This window comes from Siphateles boraxobius, unplaced genomic scaffold (assembly GCF_051911475.1).
Source record: "Siphateles boraxobius isolate OS27281-9 unplaced genomic scaffold, OSU_SipBor_1 66, whole genome shotgun sequence".
Classification (NCBI taxonomy): domain Eukaryota; kingdom Metazoa; phylum Chordata; class Actinopteri; order Cypriniformes; family Leuciscidae; genus Siphateles; species Siphateles boraxobius.
The window spans coordinates 27418617-27446359 of record NW_027509193.1 but is presented as its reverse complement, the minus strand read 5'-3'; the positions used below and the strand labels follow the sequence as shown (position 1 = coordinate 27446359).

General features: G+C 38.6%; 1 protein-coding gene across 4 annotated transcripts in view; it reads right to left on the bottom strand.

The window, feature by feature from the left end:
* ints1 (integrator complex subunit 1) overlaps positions 1-26927 on the bottom strand; it is a 29203-nt gene extending 2276 nt beyond the window's left edge. The window contains exons 1-46 of one of the 4 annotated variants that reach the window (XM_077213353.1): positions 26846-26927; positions 26623-26716; positions 26347-26447; positions 25991-26269; positions 24224-24420; positions 24001-24138; positions 23763-23922; positions 23580-23685; positions 22565-22751; positions 22326-22471; positions 21755-21896; positions 21374-21550; positions 21169-21277; positions 20873-20923; positions 20276-20396; positions 19834-19911; positions 19580-19737; positions 19351-19447; positions 19028-19119; positions 18882-18942; positions 18604-18801; positions 18396-18525; positions 18140-18319; positions 17396-17545; positions 17136-17315; positions 16947-17051; positions 16697-16864; positions 16502-16613; positions 16261-16419; positions 15254-15400; positions 15061-15159; positions 14845-14969; positions 13018-13272; positions 12766-12925; positions 12475-12606; positions 11195-11375; positions 10152-10275; positions 9058-9188; positions 8886-8973; positions 8054-8301; positions 5284-5413; positions 5046-5179; positions 4258-4450; positions 3895-4016; positions 840-949; positions 633-749 (exon numbers count right to left, since the gene is read on the bottom strand). In XM_077213353.1, coding sequence (XP_077069468.1) covers positions 633-749; positions 840-949; positions 3895-4016; positions 4258-4450; positions 5046-5179; positions 5284-5413; positions 8054-8301; positions 8886-8973; positions 9058-9188; positions 10152-10275; positions 11195-11375; positions 12475-12606; positions 12766-12925; positions 13018-13272; positions 14845-14969; positions 15061-15159; positions 15254-15400; positions 16261-16419; positions 16502-16613; positions 16697-16864; positions 16947-17051; positions 17136-17315; positions 17396-17545; positions 18140-18319; positions 18396-18525; positions 18604-18801; positions 18882-18942; positions 19028-19119; positions 19351-19447; positions 19580-19737; positions 19834-19911; positions 20276-20396; positions 20873-20923; positions 21169-21277; positions 21374-21550; positions 21755-21896; positions 22326-22471; positions 22565-22751; positions 23580-23685; positions 23763-23922; positions 24001-24138; positions 24224-24420; positions 25991-26269; positions 26347-26401 — 6232 coding nt within the window. In that variant the 5' untranslated portion in view covers positions 26402-26447; positions 26623-26716; positions 26846-26927. Of the gene's footprint in view, positions 1-632; positions 750-839; positions 950-3894; positions 4017-4257; positions 4451-5045; positions 5180-5283; positions 5414-8053; positions 8302-8885; positions 8974-9057; positions 9189-10151; positions 10276-11194; positions 11376-12474; positions 12607-12765; positions 12926-13017; positions 13273-14844; positions 14970-15060; positions 15160-15253; positions 15401-16260; positions 16420-16501; positions 16614-16696; positions 16865-16946; positions 17052-17135; positions 17316-17395; positions 17546-18139; positions 18320-18395; positions 18526-18603; positions 18802-18881; positions 18943-19027; positions 19120-19350; positions 19448-19579; positions 19738-19833; positions 19912-20275; positions 20397-20872; positions 20924-21168; positions 21278-21373; positions 21551-21754; positions 21897-22325; positions 22472-22564; positions 22752-23579; positions 23686-23762; positions 23923-24000; positions 24139-24223; positions 24421-25990; positions 26270-26346; positions 26463-26622; positions 26717-26845 lie in introns of all 4 variants that reach the window. The other 3 variants (XM_077213354.1, XM_077213355.1, XM_077213356.1) reach the window with 3 other exon arrangements.
* Positions 26928-27743: the final 816 nt, after the last annotated feature.

Genomic DNA, 27743 nt, shown 5'->3' with positions numbered 1-27743 from the left:
TCCATGTGGATCATAGCAGGTTGTCAGACTCATTGTGCATACAACAATTTCACTAGATTATATATATATATTAGGTAATTAAGTATTTTTAATAGTTTAAACATTATATATTCTTTAAGATTTTAAAGAATTTATATATTATATATATGTTAAAATGTTTTAACGTTTATAATGTTATAATGTTTAAATTATTAAAAATATTTAATTACCTAAGTTAATATTTAATGTAATTTTTTTTTGTAGGTTTAGATTTATATTTTAATGATGTTATGATAAATATTGATGGAATTATAAACAATAAAAGAAAATGATTGCATAACTTTCTAAATTTAAACATGTTTGTTATCTTTTTTTATTTATTTAATTTAATTTCTTTAATAACCTTTTTACTTTGATAAACACTGCCTTTCAGCTTCCAACATTAGTGCAGTACTCTCTGCACACTTTAACAAATTTACTTTTAATAAAATTATTTTTATTTGATTACAATTTTTAATTCAATATATGCCACAACCTTTTTCTGAAAACCTAAAGAACATGCACTGATTTACAGTAGGCCTATCTACCTACAGGTAGCCCACTAAAGAACAGTATATCAGGAAGCAGTCTGGAAACAGTTTTATTTCTCTCACCCTCAATCGCTTCTCCTTTGGAGATCTTCTTCAGGCATTTAGTCATGTCGGCTGCAGTCAGAGGAATGGAGGCTGAGATGTTGACCAAAGGGAGGGAGCCTGATGATGAATCCTCAGCTGAAATACAAAGAGTGAGAGACAGGCTTTGTGAAGATCATCTTCACATGTTACTCTGTCTCCTGAGATGTGAGGTGTTGGAGCCCCTACCGTCTCTGTCCTCAGCAGCACTCTCAGAGGAACCAGACTTCACAGGCAGAGTCAGTCCGGCCAGCAAAGATTTGAGCTGCACCAGGTCTGGATTCTCAGTGGATAGTCCCCTGAGAGTGAGAGTGAGTGAGTGAATGAGTGAGTGAGTGAGTGAGTGAGTGAGTGAGTGAGTGAGTGAGTGAGTGAGAGAGAGAGAGAGAGAGAGAGAGAGAGAGACAGAAAAAACACAAGGAAACTCTTTAAATCAAGAGAAATAAGTTACAAAAAGAAAGTAAACGCACAGATTTAAAGCGGGCGCAAAGAAAGTGCCTCTCATATAGAGCGTGAATACTGATTTGAGTTCTCTTTAAATGTCTTCTTCAGCTTAAACAGATGAATAGAATACACAATAAATTATTGCAAAATATCGTCGTAAACACGGTGTGTTTTGTCTTAAGTCAGGGATTCTCAACTCTGGCCCTTGAGATCCACTTTCTGGTAAAGTTTAGCTCCAACCCTGATCAAACTCAACTGCCTGTAGCTTTCTAGTAATTCTGAAGAACTTGATCAGGTGTGTTTGATTAGGGTTTGAGCTAAACTCTGCAGGAAAGTGGACCTTGAGGGCCAGAGCTGAAAACCCCAAAAGTGAACAAACAGTTGAGAAAGAAAGCGCATGTGTATCAGTAAATCGGATCTATGCATTTTGTCTTAAAGTGGCAGCAGCATAATAACCCTGCTGTCATCCATGTCCTTAATCTTAATCAAAGAACAAAATAAATCTTGACTGAACAACTCTTGTAGCTTTATTAAGGATTCACCTATATTTTATTTATAAAAAGAAAACTATGCAGTGTTATTTTAAATTTGATTACACTGATTTCAATTTCTATCCCTGGACTTTGTTCAGTCTGTTGTAGTTTTGTGAAAACCATAGGCAAACGTTCCTAGCATAAGTGTTCTTTAGGCCAGGGGTTCTCAAACTTTTTGGGGCTGACAGGGACCCCTTAAAGGGTAGAACATTTTCCATAATTATAACATCATTAAAACCAAATAACTGGTTTTAATGATGTTATAATTTTCCCAGGGTCCCTGGAAAATGTTCAACCTTTTAAGGGGTCCCTGGCCCCAAAAAGTGGGGTGAGTAATGAAGACAATATGCTTGTTATAAAGCCAATTCACACCGCTCAGACAAACACCAGTTTTGATCAGTATTGTCTGATCAATGGTGTTGGTCAGGGTTTGTTTTCACCCGGCTGACCGCGTTCAATCCGTGTTTGTTGGTGTCTGTTGTGGCAGTGTCATATGTTTCATAAAATTCTAAATCCAACTGCCAACTTCTTTGTTGGTGTTTTGTTGGCGTCTGTCTGTGTGGTGTGAATTGGCCTTTATTGGTGCAAATGGTCCCGTGTAAAAACACTGTTTTTTATAATACAGCACAATTTTATAATTGACCTTTTGGAAAATAAGTTGCACCTGAGTACGTCACATCATTGTTGAGAGAAAAAAACGAACAGATAAATTAGGCAATATATAAGGCTATTACATTCAACAATAATGTAAAATACTTTACAATAATGTACAAACATTAAAAACCCTTAAGTTCCCCTCACTCACACGTTGCCTTTAATCAACCTTGCTCCAGACCAAGACGATATTAATCCGGTTTAGCTATATATATATTATATAGTTTTGTTGTGTTTGTTTTATGTTTGTTATGAGAATAGAAATTACTTTTTTTTCCTCAACAAAATTTCCTAGACAACTTGTAAAATTCTAAAATAACATTCGGAGGTAATACATACTACATTAAGGCAACACTAAGATAGCATTCTATGCGTGCCTGTCAATCAACATTAGAGCGTCACCTTCAGCCAGAATAATGCAAGGATGTTAGACCTCTGCCAAAAGTGTGTCAAATGTTCAGTGATTAGAATATAAAGTTTACAAAATGTTTATCAAATTAGCGCTAAGACACAGAATCTACCCAAACTAAAGTTACGGTCAGGAGTCGCTACTAGTGGCATTCATTACAAACTATTTTAAAGCCTAAACAAAATTATTTAAAGTGAAACTGAAACTGGTGTTGGGCTCCTGTCATTTGGCACGAATCCAAATGTTTCCATATACAGTAATGTATTCCATGTATTTGGATGCTAAACTGTTATTTATTGTTCTATAAACAATGATTTGTACTTCACTCATGCCCCAATATCCACATAATCAGCATCCTTCACAAGCGCAAAAATTGTTTTTGAATAACACCAGTGTGATGGTAAGGCGGTGTTGGCGCTGACCTATGCAGCCTACATATTACACAACACACAATTAAAATTTGAGAGCCGAATAACTGTCTATGATTGGTTGACAGCAGTTTTAGTTCAATGATGATAAATAGGCTTTGATGGGCAATCAGCAGTGCTGGAACTGATATGTTATGTTATGTTATGTTATGTTATGTGTGTGTGTGTGTGTGTGTGTGTGTGTGTGTGTGTGTGTGTGTGTGTGTGTGTGTGTGTGTGTGTGTGTGTGTGTGTGTGTGTGTGTGTGTGTTTTTGTGTTCATTCAAAATAACTACACAACAATCAGGATGCGCTTATGTCGTCTCGGTCTCTGTGAAAAGGGGTGTGTCACAAAAATGACCCGAAACTCAGTGTATAGCTATTTGTAGCACAAACATGGGAAATACGACTATAAAAACCTTTAAGTGTATAGACTAGATTTAGCTTCTTTGAAGTTAAATGCATTAGGCTATATAAATCACTTTGAAATAAAAGTTGCAGCACATTTCAGGTCTGAGGACCCCAATTTAAGGACTGCTGCTTTAGGCTGCCGATTTTTGTTCTGTAGGCTACTGATATTTGTTCATGGTATTCAGATGCAGATTGCAAAAAGACAGAATAAATATGTTCGATAATTCCAATTATGACTTAATTTTTTTACCTAAAAATCAGAATCGATCATCAGAATGGGAATCGGAATAGATAAAATGTAAACAATGCCCAAACCCGTCTTTATATTTTTTACATATTTGATAATGCAGAAAAGACTGATGTGAACCAAAAAAAAAATCTCTTACTGTAGCACATCTGAGTGTTTCTGAAGGAAAGGCACAGCGGAAGCTGCATCATGGGTTATGTATTTTTGGATGAACTGCACAAATCTGTTTATGATCGGCATACGGGATGATCTTCTGAAGTTCTGCAAGAAGGTTACATGAAAATGCTGAAAAAATATTCCCACCAGATTCTTTCCAATTAGCTTGTACAGTTTCATCATGACAAACTAATATTAATTTAGCATATAAGCAAGTTTGAGATTGCAATAGTGCTAAGAACATTTTCATAATCAAAAATTAAATGTCACTATGTATTTAACTTAATGGTGTGTTAAATAGTTAAACTGTGGTGCAGCATAGTACATTACAAGAGGTCTTTTATACCTGCAGTACTTTGATAAAGGACAGCAGACAGTCCTGCAGTGCACTCTGGTGGTCAGAGAGGAAAACCAGCGGCTGCAGCAGCTCCAGGACAGCCAGAACATCACTGAAGAAGGTCAGATGGGTCTGCTGTCTGATCTCATGCAGGTTCAGATGGATGCGCCCATGCAGGAGTGCAGCGATCATGGACAGGTGTCTGAAAAACACAAACAGCTCAATGAACCCTATTTACTTTCTTAATAAATATTTTTCTCACTATTTTTATTATCCTGCCCGACGCGTGTTCATGAGAGCACCACGACGCATGTGTGACCTTGCGTGCACCTTCCTTTGCTTGTAGGTCATATGTCAGAACACCAGCTCCGGTGTCATCACCACGCGCATGCGTCGTGGTGCTCTCGTGAACGCGCGTCGGAGCCTGATACAGAAGAGGAGAAATTACAACAAAAAAAAAGTAGATTTTCTGTTTTTCTGGCGCACAAAAAGTATTCTCGTCGCTAAGGTTGAACCAAAGTAGTCACATGGACTATTTTAAAGATGTCCTTCCGAACTTTGTGGGCCTTCAAAGTGTTAATTAAACAGGTATCTTTGGAGCCCGCCCATCCATCCATACATTTTTTTCCCACATGTTTTAAAACAATGTTTTACCTAAATCTAAATGTGATACTTTTCTCCATTTCAGAATTGATTTTTTTACATGGCCAAGGCTGTGCGAGCAGGGAAAATAATATTAATCCATTATATAATACATTTAAAAAATTAACAGAACAGAAAATCGTTGCATAGTAAACCTGAGTAGAAGCACCGGGTGAGATACGGCGAGTTTCCTGCAGGCCAGATTGGCATCAGACACACGGTTCTCAGCTGATTTGGAGTCTCCTGTGTCAGCTAGCAGAGTGATGAGACGATGCACGAGAACATCCAGCTGAAGGTGCACATATAAACACAGAAAATAAACAGAGTATAAGTCTTTCAGCTGCTGTTAACAGGAAACTCATGGCATGAGGTGTCCCAAGCTGCGGCGGTTACCTTGCAGGTGCTGCCATCTGCTGCCCCTTCAGCACTCAGGGTGGCCTCTGGTAGGCGGATGTGTTGGATGACCTCTGGGAAGTGCAGGTAGATCTGCAGCAGCAGCGTCTGACACCTCTTACTCATTATACTGGACAAATCACACATATGAAAACAATAAATAAGAAGCAAAAAAAGCAGATGGTTCCAGGAGATTCTCTATGAGTAATGATGTCAAGTACATAGAAGTGTACTTAACACATGAACATTTTTTTTTCAACATCAAGAGTATAGGTTAAAAAAATTCATGGATGTGTAAGGTCCAGTGACTGTCGTCTATTTCTTTTTAGTTTTTCACCATTTTTTATCACTTCTGCCTATACAATTGCTTAAATAAGCAATAACAATTAGAATGGATATATTATTCAATTATTCTTAAAATATAAATATTATAATAATAATATGAATTTTTGACTTTAACAACATTTTCTAAATGAATTATGACATAATACTCACTATGTATTTTTTATATTGAATAGTAATACTAATTATTATTATTATTATTATTATTATTATTGACAACTATGTATTAAATACTAAGTATAATAAATATTAATTATATTACATTTTTGGTCATTTTAACAATTATTATAATTTTTTTTTTTACAAAATACCAAGATATTTTTTAAATAGTGTTTTGACTTTTTAAAAACTATTATATTTCTTAATTAAATTCACAAAATACTGTTTAAAATCCCGTGAAACATGCCACACAGCAGGACAGCTTTCCAAAAGTATTTCATGTCAACCATACAGAAACCATGAAGTCATAATTGCTTCATGCATACTTATATTGATGATATAATAATTATAGTAATAATTGTATTGAGAATGATGTATTAAATAAATAAGAATTATAATATTTCGTAATTTGGGCCATTTTAACAATTTTTATAATTATAAATTTAAAATAAGCAAAATACTGTGTAAAAAAAATAATTAAGTCAGCTTTCCAAAAAGTATTTTGGTCAACGAGAGAGATTAACATGGTCTAAGTAGAAAAAGCAGCCAGTATCAATAACAGACTTTACCCAACAGAAGAACTAACTCACAACTGCTTGTCCAATCAAGCAAAAGCCTTCTTATCGACAACTTTGTTGCTTAATTGTGGTTTATGCCTGCTAATCCGCTGTTGTGCTCACAAGCAACAGATATGGAGAATGCCAAACAAACACGAGCGTTTATCCCACCAAACACGCGCTTTACATGCCAGTATTACTCAAGCCCATTCTCGACCATAAGACAGCTTAGCTAGACTTAAAAATATCGTATTTCTGGGGGTAATTTTTTGTCTGACCTTGTCCAAAGTTTTCTCCCCCTCATTAAGGGGGTTTAATAACCAAAGGCAAATTCATGAAAGGAAGGGGGGCTGCCGCCACAAAGAGCCCCGGTCTGATCTCTCTGACAGCCTCAGTCTGAGCTACGACTCACAACAGAAGCCAAAGGAAGAGCTGGCGCCTTAATCCTCACGCATTCATTATACTACACTGAGCTCTCTCGAAGATCACAGCGCTGAACGACTTCAGCTGCCTCTCATTTCACACCACAAGAACTAATTACAGCTCTTCCCGCTTTTGTGCCTGATGGAGTGCATTTCTGCTGTAAGTAAAGCAAAGGCATGGTATCACGCACATCTATCAGCCTCTTTAATGGGGCTTTTAAAGAAGAAGTTCAGTGCTTTGCGATGGTGGTGAGTGTGGCCGAGTGTTTGGTAACATGGTAAAAACCCTGACCTCTGTCTGAAACGGTTGTCCTTGCTGTTTTGTGGGTGGGGTGGGGGGGGGGGGTTATTCGAGCAGATCCTTCTATATGAAGTACGCATGGTTAACCTGGGAAGAAAAACTGCTTCCTTCTGCTCAGACAATGTTCCCCAATTCGAAGGATTGTTTTTTCTCACAGGACAATGCTTCATGTGAAGCATCCCAAGACGCATGAAAGCTGTGATTGGAAATCAGGGTTATCCCACCAAATATCGATATTTTGAACTGTTCTGAAGATAAAACTTCCGTATTGTGTTGTCTAAAAATGTCTAAAACATTTCTTTGCATTGAGGTCTGAAAACGTGTTTTCCACCCATTGTCATTTTCTGCAAATAAATGCTCTAAATGAGAATGTTTTTTACTAGAAATTTGGAAGAAATGTTGATTTTACTCAAACACATAAATGGTAAATCCAGAGAAACTGCTGATTTTGCAGTGGCCTCTTATTTTTTCCAAAGCTGTGTATGTATGTGTGAGCTCCACAATGCAGCAGCGCATTAGTTTAGAACAGCGATCAAAGGCATAGTTCACCCAAAAAAAAATATTTTGTCATCATTTAATCACTCTCAAGTTGTTCCAAACCTATATGTATCTTCTTTTGTGTTCAACAGAAGGAAGAAACTCATACAGGTTTGGAAAAACTTGAGGGTAAGCAAGCAATGATAAAATTGTCATTTTTGGGTGAACTATCCCATTAACTTACGTGTACAATTAGCTGTTTAAAACATGCATTTACCCGATCAATTTTGAGCATCCAGATGGTATAATCAAACATATCTCGTGGAGCTCGAGGAGTAAGCATTTATTTGCCATTTTAACTGTTGGAAACGGAATGTAAAAAGAGTACGTAAAATGGCCCTCTACAGGCCAGGCAGGATCAGCGACTAGTCGACGTCAAGCTTAAAGTGTCATGGCAGAGCATTAATATAAAATAGCCTGTGCAACTCCTTATACAGACTCGTAGGGTGTACCTGTCTCCCCACTTCTTAACACAGCCGATGAGGTACTCAGAGACTTTCTTCACATTGTCCAGGTCTGAGTGGAGACAGCTGTGCAGGAGGGGCAAGCGGGACTGGAGAAGAGAGCAGGATACCTTGTCCAGAGCGCTCTTTGAGGTGGCGGAGTCACGACAGCTCAGCTCTGACTCAGACAGGATGAGGTCCACCAGACTTATGAGCTCCTCAGAACACAGCTTCAACACAAACTGCTCGGTGCGCTTCTGCAGAGATACAAAACACCATCTTACACACTCATAGCTAATATAAACTGATCAAAATATACAATCTGTAGCCAAACATTACAGTTTTAGACCTTTGGACCACTACAAATACAGCTTTGGACTGGTTAACAATATAAATAGTCTTAAAGGGAGCATATTCTATATTATTGCACCAACACAGTAAATTTAGTTTGAAATGGCCATTGTCAACTCTCCTGCTGGTCCTTAAAATAAAAATGTTGATGCTACTGTACATTTAAGAATGTAAAGATGTAAGAATGTAAAAACATCTGCAGGTTTCCCCCACTTTTGACCAATTCATTTCTTTAATTTTTTTTCCCATGAGTCGTTTATACTTATTTCTAGAGATTGCATTCCCAAAAGAAACTTCTAGCAGTTAAAGTAATTTAAAGTCGAGCATCACCAGGTAAATTACATTCCCAGCTGTTTCAATAAACCTATCCCTGTTATGGTTGTCTAAACAAACTGCATGTGAAATGAAAATCAGCAATCTTGCCAAGCTGCTGAATATGTGTTATGTAAATATATTCACAATTGCGAAGTAATATTAACTGTGATCAAACCTGAGGAGTTTTCTGATCTCGCCCCTGCCAGATGCGGGGAATGTGACTGCAGGCCCACAGGAAGTCCAGAGCTGAGGTTGGGTCTAGTCTGGAGATCAGATGAAACACAGTTACACACGCAGGAGGTGTGTGAAAACAAAAAGAGCGGAGCGTGTTTGACAAAGCCGCTCACCTCTGCTCTCTGTGTTTGTTGAGCAGAGAGCTGATGCACTGATGTAAGGTGCTCCAGTTGGACTGGTGTGTAAGGAGGGCCAACAGATACGGCCTGTAGGACGGGGTTACACTCACACCGCTGCTTTTAACCTGAGAAAGACAATGAGAGAGTCACACTCATTTCATATAAAGAAGCAATAGATCGCAACAGCAACCGTCCACTGTTTCAGTTTGCTTGGATTCAGAAGTATTTCTCCCATTCATTTTCTCTGTATGCATTTCACTTTCCATTAAGCCATGAGCAAAACAAAACATTTGTTTTAAAGCGAAATATCTCAATATTTGAAAAAAGGACAAGACTTATATTAATGCACTTATGAGCAGTGTTGGGGTAATTTACTTTAAAAAAGTAATGCACTACAATAGTACGTTACTCCCTAAAAATTTGAATAAATACGTTACTTGGTTACTTTTCAATGAAAGTAATGTGTTGTGTTACTTTTGCGTTACATTTTATCACCTGGCTGAGGCTTGCTCTCTTCCAGGCCTTCTTTTTTTCCAAGTAAACGCAGTAATGTATTTTCATTTTCTTTTAAAAACACATTTAGAATATATATTATTATAATTTTAAAGGATATTAAAGTTGAAAGAGCTATTACTTTTGTACTTTTTGTCTATTCCGGTGCACACAGTGTACATGACTACATTTTGGAGAAGAGAGTATTTCAATTTAGTAGTTTTAAACATGTTTAAGCAAATTAAATAAAACGAAAAGTACTGAGCAATTGTGCTCAAACTTAGATATTAATATGTACATTTATAAAGTAATGCATTATTTGAATCAAAAGTAATCTGATTACATAAAGTACATTACTTGTAATGCGTTACCCCCAACACTGCTCATGAGTGAATGAATAAACTACTTGTGTCATAAAACATTGAAACCATTTATGTAATTGAACTAGCCTGTATTTCATATTTAAGAAAAAAAAGAGGAATATTAGCTGTACGCTTCTTATTTTTTTTATATCACGTGTCATTTGTACCCTCACATGTACATATTTAAATCTGTAGCTACACCCACATGATCAGTTTATAGAGAAACTATTTTACCTTGTTTTGAGAAAAAAGCAGCTTCTGCTGAAGATCCGAGCACACGGAGGTCACCTCTGGGTCGAGCAACTCCAGCCAGTCCACCAACAGCCCTGAACACGAGCCAGGCTTCTTTGACTCAGTGCTGCAGGGGAGAACACACACCCGTCATCAACCCAGAAAATACACAGTGTTTCCAGCAAATAAATAATGCACTTATTAAGTCAGAGATTCCCAACCACTGGCCTGTATACGACACACTTAAAAGTTTGTGGCTGGTAAGATCTTTTTTTTTTATGTTTTGTAAAGTCGTCTCTTATGCTCAGCAAGAATTCATTTATTTGATCAAAAATAAAAACAGTAATATTGTTAAAATATTTTAAATTGATCAAGTGCCAATAATATTACAATAATATTTCACAATATTACTGCATTTACAGTTTTGTTGATAAAATAAATGCAGCCTTGCTGAGCATAAAATGCTTTTTTCAAAAACATTACAAAAAACAATTATTCAAAACTATTGGTCGGTTGTGTTTTACTCTAGGGAGTCGTGGCCTAATGGTTAGCGAGTCAACTAACCCAAAAGTTGCTGGTTCAATTCCAGTACCGGCAGGAAATGACTGAACAAGGCACCTAAAAACTCCCCGGGCGCCATAGCATAATGGCTGTCCACTGCTCCGTGTGTGTGTGTGTGTGTGTGTGTGTGTCCATGGTTTGCAGTGTGTGTGTTTTTCTGTGTGTTTTTGTGTGTGTGTGTGTGTGTGTGTGTGTGTGTGTGTGTGTGTGTGTGTGTGTGTGTATTAATTTTTACAGTACAATATGGGTAAAAAGAAACACATTTCTGGTTTGCTGGTGATGAAGGGGTACTTGAGTCTTTACAAAAGCCAGAAAAAGTTGTGAATCACTAGTTTACATCATGGTAACTTTGGCTGTTTGACAGGGATATAAAAAATAAAGTGTTAACCCAATTTTACTATGTGTTCCTTCCCCACCTAGGAACAGTATCCCCGGCATACAAGAAAGGAAATCTGTGATGAGGCAGCGTAGAGTGGTGCGCTTACATTTTGGAATCCACCTCTATTTTCACCCCTCGTTCCTCTGTTTCCTGTAGCAGCAGAGAGATCACCATGGCAACGGGACCCACTGTGTTTCCTGGGTTCCCATTCTCCGTACCGATGGTCATAAGCAGGGATAACAGCTCCTCTAGATATGGAGACTTCACCTCCATGAGGCCCTGCAACACTAAGGCACACAAGGTTTTTGTTTTATAATATCGGCACTCTTATGAAACACACAGGTCCAAAAAAATGAAAAACAACCCATTACAGCCAATCCCACATCGCAAAAATGAGAACTACCACAAGCTTTGCTTCTAAGTAATCCTGCGTCTCTAGAAATCCAGTCCCACCACACTAACTTTCATGAGGAAGTATTTCAAAACAAGCCCTGTTTTGAACAACAAGCCCAAGACGTAAACAAGCCCTGGAGGCTGGAGTGAATGTGTGGCCCTGTGTGAGGTTGTTTTTGTTTTGGTGAGGTTTCAGAGCAGAATGTTGAAATCATAAAGAGAAACATCAAGGACAGTGTGAGTGGTGATGCTGGTGCATGAGCCAAACGTTGCCCTCAGGAGAGACTGACTAATGCTGGCAACCACTCCAACACCAACACACAGAAACTTAACTGCCTCTCTAGAGCTGACTTAGCCTTCGGTCCTCGCCTGTTAGCCTTACGTTTGCCACAAACCAGTTCAAAAATATTTTTCAAAGCATTGCTCTAAGAGTACACTATGTGGTTCCCAGAGGAGCTTTAATTAAAGTTAATTACATCATACAGAGATAAGTGCTGTGTAATGTAGGCCGCAACAAAACATTCAAGGGATTATATCATATTAAAAACAGTCATGATTTAGTTTCTTAAGACCATTTTATACAGCCTCTCTAACTCTTAGGCCTGTTTCACACTTCTCGCATGAGGCAGTAAGTCACGCTGCAATGAAACTAAGCAGTTGACGCATAATATGTTTATGAACTTATTTATAACAAACGTTGTGTAAATGCTTAAAGGCCCCGGTATACTTCAAGCAAAATTAAAAAACAAACTGGTGCAATGTCACAGGCTAAAACAAAGTTTGATTGATTCTTGTTTCGGGAAAATTCTAGGATGGTAAACACCTTCAAACTACCATTGATCTGTGGCGATGATGTAATAGATAGGTGTGTACGTTTAAGTACGTTTTAACAGTACAATGAACTCTCTAATTTTAAAAAGGTCACAGAAAATTTGATTAATTTTGATATGACCCTTTAAGTGAGTACTGGAGGACCCTGAACAGCTTAAATACCTTTTCGTATGAGTTCAGGTTCAGCGTTGCATTTTTCTCCAGCTCTCAGAGAGGCAATAATGCCCCTCACTGCCACTTCAGAGTCTCGTCTGTATGCCAGTGATTCAGCCAAGTGCAGGAACCCTGTACGAACTGATAACACAGGACACAGTCAACACCAGGAGAGCATGCTAGGACTAAAAACTATCAAATGACTGTGATTTTCTGACCTGATTCAGCTAGTTCAGTTGTCAGTTTGAATATGTGCTTGCAAATGTGACCTGCGACAGCTAAAATTCTGGAGTGACTCACCATCTGTGATGCGATGCTTGTGAGAGTACTGAGCTGCCAGAGATTTCAGCAGGCTGTGGAGTGGTCCCGTCTCTACCGCGGAGTTCTCCAACCACGTCAACATCTGCACAACGGCGTTGAAGAACAGCGATGAGAAGCCAACGTCTTGTGACACCAACCGCTAGAGGAGAAAAAGGGAAGTAGACAGAGTGAGCAAGCAAAAGTAAGCACCAGTGAGGATATTGAATATGCAGGTATGAGTAGGTTAGGTGCCTGGTAAAGATGGAGTTGACGCAGTAGAGGACAGGAGATCGTATGGCTGTGGTGCATTGCAATGACCAGGGCTCCAGCGTGGGTGGAGTTTAGAAGGGCTGCTAAGGCTTGAAGGAGTCGTCCGGCAGCGCCACCCTGCTGGATGTGACCCTGCCGTGCCCGCAGAACCTCATGGGCCAGGGTCTGCTGCAGAGATAATGACAGTGGTCGGACTGGAGACGGAGGCCAGCGAGGATCCACCTTCAGAGGGAAGAGCTAGATGGGGAAAGAGAACCGTCACCATCACAGTCGAGTCAAGTAATAAAGATTTAAACTGATATTCATCACTGGAGTTGAATTAATGAAGAACAAGGTCATCTATGTGATTAAAATGTCAGTGAGGGGTCGCTCCATGCAGAGTCTAAAGGGCCCAATATACTTCAAGTCAAATCAAAGGCTGAATGGGTGTGACATCACTTTAAACAAAATCTGTCCAAAACAAAGGCATTTTAGAGTTTGTTTAGGTGATTCTAAACAGCTAGGCAGAGCACTTTATTCCAGAAAACTTCACAAACCAATGAATTTTGTTCTTGTATGTGCGGTTGAGCTTCCGTTTATCATATTTGAGTGCTCTATGTATGTGCACTGATGAATGTTTATATATGAATAAAAGTCTAAATTAAATCTCTTCATCATATAAAGCTACCGTGTCTCTTCAGAAGACTTGGATTAAACAGCTCAATGTGTATGGATTACTTTTAGAATGTCTTTATGTACCTTTTAAAGAATAATATTTTTATTGGAATGGACTTTCAATGGAGGGACAGAAATCTCTCAGGTTTCATTCAAATATTATATGTGTTCTGAAGATGAACGAACGTCTTTTGGTTTTTGTAACAACATGAGGGTGTGAAAGCGACAGTATTTTCTTTTTTTTTTACTATCTTTTTAAAACTGATTGAGTGTTTTTTTAAACATTTGACAGTTTTAATGACAATCCAATAATGATATTGTGATGTACTATAACGGCTTCACATACTATTGAAAATTTCCTAATACTTCCCACTTCTAAAGTTGTAATTACGAGCTTGTCGCAGTGTTTTGTTGTCAGAAAAAAACAGGAATCATGGAGGACACCAGGCTTATTCTTGCCTTATTGGGGAAATCGTATTAAAGCAAAAAAGATTTTTAGCATCCCATTCATTGACAACAATATAAACATTCACCCTGCTATCTAGTCAGCTTGCTGACGATTCTGGAATTTCAGTCAAATACAGGGTATTTTCGCTGTGTATAAACCATACAATAAGCTTCAAATGATTTTTCATGCATGTAAATATGCACTACTTAAACGACAAGACAAGGTCATGTAGCTGTTGTGGAAAAAAAAAAATAAAGAAAACCATTCACAGCAGCAATCGTTCTGCCCTCCGCCACGTTCAAAGTTGATGGCACGCCCAACTCGGAAACTCGGTTATCAAAATTGTTTCCCAGTAGTAAATACGACTTGAGAGGGCCTATATGTCCAATTCTCTACTAGGAAACTCGTATTTACGATAATTCCGATCGCATGGGAAGGCAGCATTAAACCATCAACAAAATCTAGATTCATCTAAAAAAAATCTACATCATGTTGTGAAGTTGTTGGCAATACTCAGCGTTAGAAGAGAGTGACCCGGAAATTGGGGAGATAAAGGGAAAATGTGAACAGGACAGACTGCGTTTCTGGACTAAGACTGACCATGTAAGATTATCATATTATTATTAATAACATGGTAGAATTAAATCTTGGCGGGAGAAAAAACCCCTCTGAAAAGCAGCATAAGTAGTTCAAAATGAGGTGCATACCTGTAGTAGGATCCCAGTGAGATCATCCTCTGGGCCGATCGCTGGCACCTGACTAACTGCTCTCATCTTTACAGAGCCATGGGGCGTTTCAACGGTAACCTTAGCCCTGTTCACCTCTGAGCTGTCTGTAACATCAGATTAGCAGAGGAGTCAATTGAGAACAGCACCATAATTCCCTGCTGTCTTAACCCTTGGTGTAAGGCATTTGATCCTGACCTCTGCGTGAAGGAAGTGAAGCACTGAGCAAACTGTGAAACGTGTGTCCTCCCGTGGCTCCTCTCTCATGCTGGACTTCTACTAGATGTGCCATGTAGTCTAACAGATAAAAAAAAAACATCCATGATGTTTGCATAATTTCACACACACTTAATACTGGGAGAACAGAGTACCCCAAATGAAAGATCCTCACTCTTGTCCATGATGTTCTGCTCCAGTGACTGGGGGTCATGGGACACGGCCTGGTCCAGATACTGCAGCAGTTTGCTCATGCTGGAGACGGGGATCCCGAAGGACTGGACGAACAACAGCAGCTGCGTGGGCTCCAGATCCTGTAGGGCTGCGAGTGACAGAGAAACCCATTCAGACTTGTAAACAAACCTTCGGGGGCTGACGTCCGGGTTTAAAAGATACTTAATATTCAGCAATATTATTGATTTGTCTGCAATGACACTGTTGGATGAGAAGAAAACTTGAACTGAGCTGAATAATGACAGTTATATGAACTCAAGACTAAACTGAAAAGAGGTGAATAATGATACTATTGTCTTTTTAGAGCTGCTCATAGCTGAAATTGAATTTGTCTCAAATCTGATGAAGTGTGCATCATTGATTCTGTTATTTCACTGATTACTGTGAAGCTCCTGAAAATCTGTATTGTATAAAGTGCTATAGAAATAAAGCTATACAACGGTTCAAAAGTTTGGGGTCAATAAGATTTTCTTTGACATAAATTAATACTTTTATTCAGCAACGATTCATTTATTTGATCAAAAGTAACAGTAAAGACATTTGTAATGTTGCAAAAGATTTCGATTTTTTTATTTTAATTTAATTTTTTTACTTTCCATTCCTCAAATAATTTTCTCCCAAAAATATTAAGCATCACAACATTCAATAATAATTAGAAATGTTTCTTGAGCAGCAAATAATCATATAAGAATGATTTCTGAAGGATCATGTGACACTAAAGACTGGAGTAATGATGCTGAAAATTCAGCTTTGCAGCACAGGAATAAATTACATTTTAAAATATATTAAAATATTATAACAACACAATATATTATCCATATTGTAATAATATTTCACAATTTTACTGTTTTTGCTGTATTTTTAATCAAATAAATGCTACTTTGGGATTTCCTTAGTATCAAATTTGGTGTTTTGAAATCCTTATTCCTAAATACAAGATATCTATACCTGCATCAACCAATCGGGCAACCTCAGATCGGATCATTCGTAATTTCAGCCAATCTGGCAAAAGAAGGGCCTCCTCAGACGTGTCAACCAGGAATGCAGTAGGAAGGGGCTTTTTATCAGGAAACCAGATATCCAGCAGTATATAGAACTCACTTTCCCCTAAAAAACACAGTCACAGTAGCTGTTACTCCAAGTACAGGCAGAATCAATCCCCGCACACCGCAACAGAGGAGACACTCACCTTTGGGAGGTCCAAGCGTGAGCAGGATGACCATAGCATGGACTACCAGAATGTGCATTGTGGCTGTTTCTCCTGTGGTCCATCGCAGGAACACTTGATCCTGAGATTCTGACTGTGATGTTTAAAATTTGGTTTTTAATCATGTGAACAAGCAAGCAGTAATTCGAATTTCCAGTTCAGTTAATAGTTCCTTACCCAGCTGTAGAGGTCCTCTCCCTCTTTTGTCTTCCTCATACGACGGATGTAGGCAGAGAAGATGGTGATCAGAGCGGAGAGAACAGCGTCAGACTCAGGTCTGCAAGAGTGCTTGGAGAACAGGCAGTTCATTATAGTGGAGCGCTCCACTATCAGGCGAGCTACATCCTGAGAAGCCAGAGAGGAGAGACGAAACAGGTTAGCCTAGAGCTTTTCTCAGACTGATAAAATGCTGTAGATTTAGACTAACCAAGGCCAGGTCATTGTGTAGGGACTGCTCCTCTACTGGTGCATGCTGGGATAGGTAAATCAGGTATGCGCTGATGGTTTGAGGATCGGTCTCCATGTGAATGGCCTGACAAAAAAAGGGAAACCACACAAACATAAGCTGATCAAGTTACAGATATTGATATTCTTGTAACTGTGTAGGTAGACTGACTTGCTGTAAGGCGCTGGCCGTCAAGCCTCTCACGCTGTCAAACAGAGGCAGTTTGGGGAGGTCCTGAAGGAGCCACTGGTAGCCTGGCAATAACTCTGCATCTCCGGAGTCCTCCTCCATGAGCTGATCCCTCTCCTCTCCATCTCTTAATCCTCCCTCCGTCAGAACCAGAGACAAACCCTGACACACATGACAATCAACAATCTTATTAAAGAGTCTCAATGAACCAAGCACTGGTGGATGGTTAATTAACTCCGCACCTTCATGGCCAGCACTCTAGAGGCCACCTGAGAAGAACTGAGACGGCGCAGGAAGTAGTCCAAGACCTCGCATGTGGTCTGTTCATCAGCCTTAGGACCCAGCAGAAGGTCCTGCAGCCGCCCAAGAAGCTGCCTCTGTTTCTGCTGCCTCTGATGGGAAAGATGAGGAGGGAAAAATACAGTGAAAACAATAATATTGTGAAATATTAAAATAACGTTTTCTATTTGAATATATTTAAAATTGTAATTTATTCATGTGATCAAAGCTGAATTTTCAGCATCATTAATCCAGTCTTCAGTGTCACATGATCCTTCAGAAATCATTCTAATATGATGATTTGCTGCTAAAGAAGCATTTCTTATTATAAACAATGTTAAAAATGGCTGCTAAATATTTTTGTGGAATCTGAGATGCCCTTTTTTCAGGATTATTTGATGCAAAGAACAGCATTTATTTTAAATGGAAATCTTTTGTAAGATTATAAACGACTTTACTGTAGCTTTTGATCAATTTAATGCATTCTTGCTGATAAAAAAATTAATTCTTAAAAGCTTTTTAATGGCAGTGTATATATTCAGAATCTTTGCCCACCCTAACAATTTTCCTAAAGTAGGGATTGGAATAACGGTCATGAAAAAATAAACTTTGTTTTAAGACAACATTACAAGATGACTTCAGGGGGGAAAATAAAATATGGCCCCTTGAGAAGACAACAGACATGTGAGATCAAGAATGAGCTTAACCTGTCTTTTCTTCACTCTCTGCTCTTTGCTCTCTCCTTCTTCCTCATCATCAATGGAAGATGCGTCATCAGCGGCATCGTGGAGGAGGAATTCGCACAGGCACTGAACAGGCAGCACATCCAACGACCCTTCACTAGACTGGACGAGATCAGCCAGCCACGGCATAGACTGAGAGGAGGCCTGGACGGGAGGGAAATATGAAATTTAGCGAGTCCCTTAAACATGGCTCTTAAGAACAGCATAGGAAAGAGTTTACTTGTCTCTGGATGATATTGAGCAGGAAGTCAGGGTTGCGGCTGCGGCAGAGCAAATGGCCCAGGCGCAAAGACTGGTTCAGAGTCTTCACTTGATCCAGGACAAGAGGAGGTGGCCTACGTGGGGGTCCCCTAAGTGAACCAAAGACAGGGTCAGTTTCTTTAAAAACACACTGGATTATTAATGCAGTGACAAACGGGAGGTCATACTTGGGGTCCAGGCTGGTGAGCTGGGACAGCAGAAGGCTGTTGTTCTCTGTTATGGTCTGCTTGGTGGAGGCGGCTGCCAGGTGGCTCTCAAAGGCCAGGATCTCCTGCCGCTCCTTCTGAGAGATCTGCAGCTCTCGATTGATCATTTCTGTTTTGGTCTCCTCATCGGCCACCGTGCACGGAGGGTAGGAGTAGTTACTGAGAAGAGAGCAAAAGAAAGAGTCAAGTGCTGAATTATCCATAAAACCACATTTCCACACAATATCCAGAACACTTACTTTGTCATAACCATCTCCATGAGCATTTTCAGACTGGGGTAACCATCCCACGCTGCCAAACCTGAAACCGTCAGTGACAGCGATGTAATGGTGTTCTAATGAGATGTTTTTATGAAATGCAAGTATTGCAACATATCTGGCCTCACCGATTTTCTGTGGGTTGAATGCTGCGACCACAAGCAGCAGGAGCCAGGCCTTCCAGTAAAGAGTTGATATGGCCAGATTAGGAGGTTGATACCTAAAATGGAACATTTAATAAAGTATTTCACTTCTCAGACGAATAAACAGCCCACAAATAGAGTAACAGATTCCAGGAGCGGACAGACCACAGTGTAGCTTAAACTTTCAATGCAAATAGTCCATGACACCCAATAATTATCTGGCAATATAAGGCTGATGAATCACTGCCTAATAAAACAGAAGTGAAAAAACAGCAGGGAGTAAACTCGGTGAAGGGTAAAGGCCGTACCCTGCAGGAAGCTGGATGTTCTCTGGGTGATGGTACGTGCAAAGGTTCAGCACAGCATCAATGAGCTGAATCCTCTCCACTCGCAACACATCCAAGTCTACAGTTGATGATATAGGAAGCGAAACATAATCACATGGCCATCTTTAAAAACAGACCAGATCACTACTAAACAGGTCTGAGCTATGTGTGTACTGTACCAGCATTCCTCTAACCAGGAGCATTGTCTTACCATCAGACTGAACTCCTGCAGCTCTCTTCACAAGGTGATCGGCCAGCTCCATGGCGTCAGCAGGGCCCAGGGGCAAATCACGAGAGAGACCGATCACCAAGATGCGCATCAGTGTGTCCTCAAGCAGAGGAACCTCAGAGCACAGCCGCAGAAAGAAACTAACAAACAGGAGAAATGCTTTAGCATCTATTAAAAAAGGACAAAAAAACCCTCCACTCTTTCTGTACGATGTTCAATCAGAGATGATATCTCACTTTCTGTCACTCTCAGGTGGCCAGTTGTCCCATTTGTAATAGGTCTCAGGCTGCTCTGTGAAAAGCACCTTGTGAAGACTGTTGATACACAATGAAACAATCAGCAAAATAATAATCTTACAAGCAGCGTTACAAGTGACAGTTTCATTTAAAGGTTCCAAAGAGGGTGTTAAATGGTCATGAAATATTAAATAAATTATGTTCTTGGTGCAAAAAACTTGACTCACATTTTAAAGGAGTCATGACATGAGAATATAAGAGAAATTTGACATATAAAGGTATTTGCACCATTAAAACATCCTGCAAGTTTCATAGCTTAAAATGTCCTTCTCATTATAAACAAAGCATTTATTTAATCAAGCTCCAAAAACATTTATTTTTTATTTCTTACATATTGCCTATAACAATAAAAAAACTAGTCCTACATCCCTCGTATCCATACCAGTGCACATAGTCTTTAGCTCCCACTTTACTGATGGTGGGAACTACAGAGTGTAGCCACCACACAGCATCTCTCTGGATGGCAGCGATCTGGTTCTGAAAGGATCTCAGTGCTTCCAGATCTGAAATACAGACACATTTGCAACCTCATTATCAGAAAAAACAGTTTTGAATGTTGGGGTCTGTTTACACCTGGTCACTTCCGATCATGAAAAGACCAGGTGTAAATGCCCTCCGAAACTCTTCTGAGACGGATTTAAACAATCACTCAAACCACTTCAGGAGGGCGGTCTGAGACTAATTTCAAACCAAACTGGACAAGTGTAAATGCATCTGGTTGTTGAAACCACATATGTAAACATTACTCCTCGCAAAATGTTACAAAAAATAAACGTGTGAGAGCATGTTATAGGATATATGACATGTTATAGACATGTTATATGACAGCGCTACTGCAGCACGCATTGACGCAGATGAGTAGCTGAGTATCTCTTCAGCAAGCCAACGCGCAAGCTGCAGCAAATAAAACTGAAAGTAAGTCTCAGATGCTTAACACACAATCATCTTCATTAAAAGTAGTGAGACAAAATGATCTTACCAGTGCTGATGCCGCTCTCTCTCCTATTGCGGCCTTTGGTCTTGAAATTAGCTGATGATAAATAAAATGCAGCTCATATTCGTTGCTTTCATTGACGTGAACTCCGTTAAATTTGCATATAGCGCGGGAATTGAAGATTGGATATATATTCGTTTTGCGGAGACACATTTATGTGGCCAAGTGTAAATGAAACCGTTTTAACAAATCAGATATCTATCCGATTAGTAAAAACCCATGAAGTGATCAGGTGTAAACAGGCCCTTGGATATAAGGCACTAGAGTATAAAACATCTTACTCTTCTTCTCTCCTTTGTCCCACGCAATGCCGGCCTCTTTGACCTGAGCCGTGATCCCCAACATCATGGAAACCGTTAAGAGATCTGTCACTTGGATGACAAAACGCTCCTGAGATGGATAAAAAACTAATTATGTACAGGCAATACATCAAAACATGTCTTCCATTTCTTTTAAGAAACAACACATAATAAATACAGTCCTCACTTTAAACTCCATGTCCACATAAGTGGCCTCTTTCCTCTCTTGCATGAGGCCTAAACAGAAGGACTGGAAGTTGATCTCATGTTTGGTCTGTTTAATGATTTCCCTAAGCAAGGCCCTTGATGCCCGCAGGTAGTCATCCTTATTGGTCAGCAAGTCCTGGAACACCATTGCCAGAAACTAGGGACAAGACAAAACAAAAGGGCTCAAAATAAATGTTTTTAAACTTTTCGGGTCCACAACTGGAACAGGTCAAAGTTTGATACTGAGAGTTAGGGATCTTGAAAACAAGTATGAGCAATACTAACAGTTACAATCGCCTTAGAAAGCAACACTTAATACAGTTATTGTGTATGAAGTCAAAAATGTTGTTTGAAAAGTCACCTTGGGTGCCTGCTCTGGGCTATGTTGCAGAACAGTATGGAGGACTTGCATATTATTGGGATTTCTGGCATTTGACAACTCGTTAAAGATCACAAACTTCACCATGGTGCCCAGATTATCTCGGTGAGCATTTAGAAGTTCCCTGCAGAACATGAAAAATACAAAAAGGTACATAAAATCAAAAAAGCATTCAGACTTTACTTGGGGTGTAACGGTACATGCACTCTCTCATACTGAATATTTTTGGTGCGGTATGAATGACGGAATGAATACAGTGTTGTTTAAACCACTGCATGTGAGGAACTTCTCTCCGTGTAGAAAGTAATTTCTAAATCAAGAGATTCACCCCTAGGATGGGACAATATCATTTGTATCAATATACTTTGATGCTACAAACACATCTGAAAAAAATAACAAAAGACACAGAGTAGGCTGCTATTGCAGAAGTGCACGATCCAAGTACATACCGAACCATCATTATTGTGTACCGTTACACCCCTAGACTTAATTACTAACTTATCATTTTGTGGAGAATAAACCAAGAGTTCAGGTTTGAAGGTGTAATGCAGACCTGACACACAGCATATAGTGGTTGAGGAGAACTTTAGGTTTGAGGCGGATCTTGATGAGGTTCGAGATGACCTCCATGTCGTCTGAGCCGTGTGTATTACAGTTCATGCACAGAGACATGAGAAGATCCTGTGCTGGCCGAGTCAGCTGGAAAAGCATCAAACAAGAATAAACCTTTAGATATGTGGTTACACACTCTCAGACAAAGACACTTCCTCTCTTTTGTCCACATTGTTGTACCTTGGGATTCTGTAACCACATCTCGAGTCTCTGCACGGCCATCAGTCGGACCTCTTTATAACCACAGGTGGCCGTGAGAAGACGCAAAAGGTTCCTGGACACATTGTCCATGGGCTGGCGACGGTTCAGCTGGTCCCTCAAAACATCCAACACGTACTCCTCCACACTTTCAGACAGATCTTCGTACCTGGAGCCACATAACCATGTTACAAGTTACAGATTTGTAAAAAATTATTTTTACAATATGTGAATACCTGTGCATATTGCGGTCATAATTCCAAAATTTCAGTACCAGTGAAAATTCATAATACCAATTTCCAATACCACAGAAAACATGAATAGGCTTCTTAAAGACACTCATTTATATGTAAAATTATATATCTTCTGTTAAATATTTAACAAAATATTTATACAACGTATTAGTTACTTATACACTACTGTTTAAAAGTTTAGAGTCTTTTTTAGTTTTGGAAAATTAAATCTTATCCAATCCTTTAAGAAAAATACAGTAAAAACAGTAATATTGTGAAATATTATTTAAATTTCAAATAACTTTTTTATATATATTTTAAAATGTAATTTATTCATGTGATGCAAAGCTGAATTTTCTGCATTCTCCGATGTCACATGATCCGTCAGAAATAATTCTAATATGACGATTTGATGCTCAAGAAACATTTCTGATTATTATCAATGATGAAAACAGTTGTGCTGCTTGTTGAAAACATTTCTATGGAAATGTATATATTTTTTCAGGACTCTGATGAATAGAAAGTTTAAAAGAACAGCGTTTATCGATGTAAAAGTATTTACTGTTAATTTATCAATTTAATGAATCATTGCTGCTGAATAAATTAATTCTTACCAACCCCAAATTTTTGAAGTCAAGACAATGCAATTTAGCATTCTCAATTTAGTAAATATTACTTCAAGTTCTCAACATAATTATTTAATGTAATGCAGTTCTTTATAATTAAGGACTGCTACATTGTCTTCAGTAACTGTAGTTCCATACCTTGGCATGGCCTGTCCATCATCCTCTGGACTGAGTTTCTCTTCAGCGATTAGCAGCTCAGTCTGACCTTCATCTTCATCTGGAGTGGAAGGATGAGGGCTGTTCCCTAAAACAGTATTTTGAGTCATTTAAACTATTTGTTACTAACCTACACATGACTGAATATAGTCTTGGACCACCAACCTGCACTGAGGTCGCCTCCTGACCGTGCTGTTTCCGTCTGGAGCAGCATACTCTTAGGAGGCATCTTTGTTGTGAAGGCAGTTTGGATGTTATCCACAAATGTTTTACAGTGCGAGCTGTCCACCCAGATCCTCTCACCGAGAGAGTCCTCAATGTAGACCTGGGGAACACCACAAGGACAGTGTATCAGTACTATGATTACTGAGAGACAGGAAAGCTGGCCAGATTGACTGCTTACTTTGACAAATATCTCAGGCCAGTTTTCATCCTCCTCATAGGCGGCCATCAACAGGTTACAGGCCAGCACGGACACCAGGTTGTTCCCCTTGGCCTTAAAGTTAATTGAGGCATCACGGCGGAGCAAACTGCAGAGAGCCTGATCAAAGACGTTCAACACAATACGCTATGTCACCAGCAGCAACAGTAAATTCCAGTACTATAGCACAGGAGATGAGACCTACCTCTATCACACCCTCTGTGGCAAAGACATTGGGCTTGATTTTGGCCAGAAACATGAGGCTGAGGTATAGCGTCGTGTCAGGCTTGGCTCTGTTCATCTTCAGCTGTTTGACAGCCCCGCAGAGCACAGCCTCAATGCGGTCATCATTACCTTCTGCCTCCGCTGCCTCGATCTCATCCAGAAGAACAGCAGGCGACACTGAAAAACAAGCAATCACATGTTGTGTGAATTCACATTGCGTGTCTAAAGTAACGCATAAATACTACAATATTTACTGTAAAATGGTCAAAGCACTTCAAACAGGTCAAAATGGCAGTCTCATTTATAATGCAATTAGTTGAAATGTAAGAGTGTTTCTGACCCACTTAAGTAGGACTGAAGTACATCTTTATATTTCATTATTACTTCTATTGTCTTTGAAATATGATTTAAGTGCAATAATGTCAAAAGTATACGCATTTATGGTAAACTAAAACCTACTTTAATATTTTTTCTATTTAAACTAGCATGTTTTTAAATATATGTCTAATTACACATTTGTAATGATGAAGTTTAAATGTAATATTAAATAACACACTACAGTTAAAATTATAATCACGTACTTTAAATGTGCTTTAGCTTGTTACTTAATCAACACAAAGTGGACTAAATGACTGGAGAAGTCCTGAGGGTCCAGTTTGAATTACCATTACAAGGTCAAAACATTTATTTTTAAAAATGTAACATATGCACAAATTAACTGTTCATAATAAGATCTATAAGATGCATTCAGAAAATAGAAAATAGGGTTCATTTTAATTTCATGTTGACTTCAAATATAATTAAGCGCAATTATTTTTCAAAAGGGAATACTTGTTCCTCCTGTTACATAAGCACTTGTTCTGTTGTATAATAATATTTGGCATATTTCATTGTTCTTTTATTAAATCAAATAAATAAATGTTCTTTATTTTAGTTCACTTGTTTGTTTTAATGTTTGTGTTAATAATTACACTATAGTTTTTTTAAAGGGGTCCTATTTTGCCCTTTTACAAAGTCTTGATTTTTTTTTTGGGCTGTACTAGAATATGCTTTCATGCTTGACTGATCAAAAACTGCATTATTTTTCAAAATTTGACATTATTACAGTTCCGCTCTTCCCAGTCTGTCCCGAACTGCACCATTTCAGGAGAAGCTTTTATGTGTAGCCTGCCTGGTGGCTCTGGAAGCTGTTCTTTGTAAAATGTGCAGCACACAGATAAACGTATGTTCAGGAACAGTGTTTAAATTAAATTAACCACTCTAAGTTCATCAGCCTTAGGAAGGTCAAACAAATGAGTTGTGGAAAAAAACAGTGTGTTTTTGATATAGCAGCAGCTCATCCAGGCCTCGTACACTTTTCTGCCTATTCCGTGGGACTGGGAGATAACATTATGACTACATAAAGCCAGGAAAAATCGCATTGTGGTCTAAACGAGCTGTACGCTGTAGTTCTTGAAAAGTGGATTCTATTAATTAAAATCTCTCCCTTTGAAATGGACTTTGAGCTTTGTAACCTTGGCAAACTTTTTTATGCTCAAACAGCAACATTATAAACACTAACTAAAGTTAAAAAAGGGAAAAAGCATAAAAGGACCCCTTTAATTAAAAGATTTTGATCATTCGGCTTTTTCGGCTTTGGTATCAAAGTTGGAATTAATAATAAAAGGATTTGACTGCCAGTGGTATCAACTAGAACATACTGACATTGTGAAACCCTAAATTAGATTCAAGATTTTCTGAATCTCACCCTCAATAGGAACTACAGATGGCTCTTTGATTGAAGGGGATATTGATCTTTTGTCAACGGCAGCCACCTCAGCGAGGCGTGAGAGGGCACTGGGTGGAGTACTAGAGAGCTTGGGCCGCTTGGACAGGCTGGAGGAAGAGGGCAAGGATGAAGATGCCTCTCTCTTGCGGTCTGGGGGCAAAACGGCGGACGGTGGCTTCAAGAGAGCTGGGTTTGCTTTGGGCTCACTGCCTTGACTCTTTGCTCCAAGAGCAATGAAATCCCCTGGAGGTGGGTGACCTGTCACAGGATGATAAAGACATGTCCGAAAATTGTCATGAAATGTATTTGTCATGATCACAGCTAAACACTCTTACCTGATGGTTTGGTGTTACTAGGGCGCCTAATGCTTGTTGGCTTTGGTCGATTCATTGTTACACAATTTCCACAAGTTCCAACTTACTGTAACTGTAAGAGACTTAAACACAACAAACTTTGAAAAAACATTAGAGGAATTACAATGATATAGTCAGACATACAAAAGCTGCATCCAGGTAAACTATAAGAGCTGATATGTTGTTGATGTGGCATATTCTGAGATGGTAACAATGATATTGTAACACTGAAAAGGAATGTAAAACGCCTTTTATTACCTTTAAGAGCTCTCAATTCAATTCGACTTGTCGTCTGTGTTTGTTTACAAGCTGCATCTGGTCTGTGAGTCTTTCAACATTTGGCAGGAAATGTCTTAGCAAAAAAACATCACACTTTACCCACAATGTACTTTTTAGAAATACCATTCAGTGCTAACAGTAAAATATATTTAATATAATGACATAGTAAGAGCAGAATATGAAAATAATATTTATAAACTACCTCAGTCTTTCAAATGCGCTGCTATATGATTTGCCGTGTACAAATGTTCCTGCTTCTTCTTGATGCAGTAGGAGAGTTTCCTGAAAGAGGGACAGCGCCTCCTACAGTACTGGAGTCTGTCTCAGTGGCCATTCGGGATAACCGAATAATTAGTAAGCAAAATAAATGTGTAGTAGGCTACTGTAGTATGTATTGATAATAACAGTAAACTTTCATGAGTTCTGTTAGGGATATTTCGTACAATAAACAATCACTGTGTAATTGGTACTGTGTTGGATTGCCTCTTATCATGTGCATATAAAATCTACAGTTACTGAAGCAAAACCAGCAGAAAAGCACTTTGATAAGTTTTATGAGCTTTGAAGAAATAAAAAAAAGACATTTAGGACTTTTCAATAAATAAACACAATGAAACATGATATGCTACAGTTGAGCTTTGAAGAGATTAAAAATACATTTTGTGACTCTTCAAAAAAAATAAGCAACATAACAAAAAACATAATAGAATTAAGCTTTTATGAGCTTTGAAGAAATTGAAAAGACATTTTGGGACTTTTCCAAAAACAAATAAAATAATAAAACGAAATAAAATAAAACATAACAAAAAAACATTATAGGCTTACGCTTTTATAAGCTTTGAAGAAATTGAAATGACATTTTGAAACTTTTCCAAAATCAAAAACAAAACAAAGTCATGCTAAACAAACAAACACATAAATAAATAAACAAACAAACAAAATATATAAATAAACTTAAATAGGGTTTAAGTCAGTAAACCTGAATATATATTTGAATGTTTTTGATTTATTTCATTGCAATATTATTGATCTATTAGACTTTTTGTAAACAACCACATAATCATATTGTCAGAAACTCGTCTTAAAGCACATATACTCAG